Source organism: Kryptolebias marmoratus, linkage group LG8, assembly GCF_001649575.2.
Source record: "Kryptolebias marmoratus isolate JLee-2015 linkage group LG8, ASM164957v2, whole genome shotgun sequence".
Taxonomy (NCBI): Eukaryota; Metazoa; Chordata; class Actinopteri; order Cyprinodontiformes; family Rivulidae; genus Kryptolebias; species Kryptolebias marmoratus.
The window spans coordinates 3,631,370-3,634,317 of NC_051437.1; the positions used below are offsets into that span (position 1 = coordinate 3,631,370).

The 2,948-nt window shown below is 38.8% G+C and overlaps 1 protein-coding gene across 1 annotated transcript in view; it reads right to left on the reverse strand.

Annotated features, from left to right (window-relative positions):
- LOC108248651 (proteasomal ubiquitin receptor ADRM1-like) overlaps positions 1-2,948 on the reverse strand; it is a 25,526-nt gene that overhangs the window by 19,952 nt on the left and 2,626 nt on the right. Inside the window, exon 2 of the mRNA XM_037977119.1 lies at positions 2,324-2,565. Within this exon, the coding sequence (XP_037833047.1) occupies positions 2,324-2,533 (210 nt within the window). The 5' untranslated portion in view covers positions 2,534-2,565. The remainder of the gene's footprint in view (positions 1-2,323; positions 2,566-2,948) is intronic.

Here is a 2,948-nt window from a genome sequence, read left to right on the forward strand (position 1 = left end):
ACGGACGGTTACATAGTGCAGGCGGGGCCTGTCACTTGTCGTCATCACGTCATCACGTCATTTGCCTAAAGGCGTGATTAAAGGTGTCTTCAGCCAGGACACGCGGGAGCGTGATATCCCATAGTACATATGTTGTACCGAGTGAATCGACTGAAAGGGAACTCATCTGTAGCAAGTAACAGGTCTGGGCAATATTTAAAAAAAAGAAAATCACACCTGAAACCAGATAAAAAGAAGAGAAGTTGACTCAATATTTGTATTGTGTGTATGTGTGCCACACTAAGAATGGATGAATGAACCAAAATTATGGGGGAAAAAAAATACAATATTAAGGTTACAAGTCCATTTCCAGAAATCTTGATGTTCCACTGTCTACGGAGCACAATGTAATCAAGAAGTCAACGACCCATGGCACTGTAGCTAATCTCCCAGGACGTCGACGGAAGAGAAAAACTAGTGAAAGATTGCAATGTAGGAAAGTTACAAAGACATTCAAGGTGTCCTGCAGGCTGAGGGGGCATCAGTGTCAGCGTGAACTGTCCATTGACATTTGAATGAAATGGCAGGAGACCCAGGAGGCACCCTTCAAATATGAGAGACCTGGGGCAGTTTACAAAAGAAGACTGGTCTAAAATCCCAGTTCAGAGATGTAAGAAGCTTGTTGATGGTTACAGGAAGCAACTGATTTCATTTATTTTTTCCAAAGGGTGTGAAACCAAATATTAAGTTGAGGGTGTCAATAATTTTGACCAGACTTTTGTTGGAGTTTTAGATGAAATTATACCAAATTTGGCTTCTTTTTATCTCTGTTTTTTTGTGTTGTACCAATACACACAAAGGAAATTAGTGTATAACAAAACATAAGTAAATGCCATCATTTTCTGGGAGGAATACATCATTTTTTGGAAACATTTCAGGGGGTTTCCAGAAAACCAACATTCTCAAAAGGTGCTTTATTTGAGAACTTTGATAGCTTATAAACTGACATTCATGACCATTTCTGGATTGTCCCTCGTCTGCAGCTCTCCTCACATGTTTTGCAGATACAAAGTGTTTGTCGATGCGTGTTCGATGATTACACTGCAGGACGTGCAAAACAGCTTCCCCCCACTCTCGTGCAGCTGGGTAGGAAACTGTTTTGCGCGGTCCTTTGCTGAAATCTTTGTGGGCAAATGTGAAGCATTAGCACACATTTTCGCATTGGTCGCTCCTCCTGCATGCCCCTGGCATTCTGATGTTAACAGGATGTGACGTCATGTGTTTTCTTCGTGAGTTATTTCGGGGTTTTTTGTATTCCACACTACACAAACCCACAAAGAAGACACTAGACCGCAGAAACGGTGGCGAATCACTTTAGAAACAATAAATGTTGGGTTAAAGTCACAGGAACGTTGCGGTGTTTTGGGCAAAGTTGCAAAAAGTTGCGATTTCGCAGGGTTTGCTTGATTTTGCGTTAATAGTTGCAATTGCAACATTGCAAAATCCTTAAGGGTCTGTATATTTGCCAAACTCTAGGAAGCGCTAACAATGTAAAATTTTAGATCTCATAAATGACAATTTCTACTAAATTTTATACACTTAGGAACACAACCTGAGTTGTTTCTTCCAATATGGTATTGATTGGCAAAAGTGGGTGTGGCTTGTGGATGGTGCACTAAAAAAATCCTTAAAAATTATCAATTTATCCTGAAGTGCTAACGCTCACTGGACATACTCTCTGATTTATACTATTAATTCTACTCTGGCTTTTTATGATTTGGTATCCTCTTCAGTCATTTTCTATTAAATCTGCTTTGGCTCAAACAGTAATAAATGGTGCAATTTGACACTTATGAACCTTAAACTGGAGTTCACCTCTAATCGCTTCATCAAATTTCTCTTGCAGCCACATCCAGGGAGGTTGGCTACATGCTGATGTAGATTCTCAGTCATTCAGGACATCGCAACCTCAAGACCAACCAAAAGTCCTTCTGGATGACCTCTCCTCTGATGTGTTTTTTCCCTCTTATCCTAATAGTACAAGCTCAATCCCCAGAGTTGCAGACCCCAGTACTAGTCTAAGTAGCTAGGGGAAATTAAAAATGCACACCAAATCAATATTTAAAATAAAGGTTAGATTAAAAATTCAAAAAGTCTTTGTCATTATGCATACACATAATAAAAGTTAGCTTGCTTAAACCAAACTCTAAAAGTGCTTCAAATGTTACAAATGCCAAAGTTTTTAAATCACAAACCTTTGCAAAGCTTTTTTAATGTCTCTTTATTATGCTGTGTTAATATTTGGTGATGTCTATGTTGTAAATGAACAGCAGCATATACTCACATCATCAACATTCCCTGTGGTTCTGTCCTTCCAGCAGAAATGAATCAGGGAATCATCCGACTGCTGGATGTACACCGTGCCTTTGCGTTTGTCTGGCGTAACAGTGTTACCCTTTAAGGTCATTTTGCCAGCACGAAACTCCACAAGGTACTTGCTTGAGCTTCCCCTTGAGCCGCTGACCAAGCTTGGAAAAAGGGCACCTGATGACATCTTTATGTTCTATTTCTCAAGCCTCTCAAACTCTAATGGAAAATAAAAAGAGGTCAGTCTCACAAGATACAATATTATAACTTTCACTGTTATAAGAGACAATGATGCAAAGCCACTATAACAATAACAATGCAGTAGTGCAGATTAGTACTGGGCGATATGGAAAAAAATCCTATATCACGATATGGATAATTTTATATCACGCTAACAATATAGATCACGATATACCCCAATTACGTACGTTGTCAGTTATTCTCTGAAAAATATGAAAAAAATAATCTCATTTCTTACCTTTTTCAAGCTTTATTTTGAAGTAACATTTAACTGAACGTTCACAAATGAGATCTGCTGCATTTTAGTGCAGCAATATATATGTACCTGTTACGACGTAACAGTATCAAATGACAACAGACTC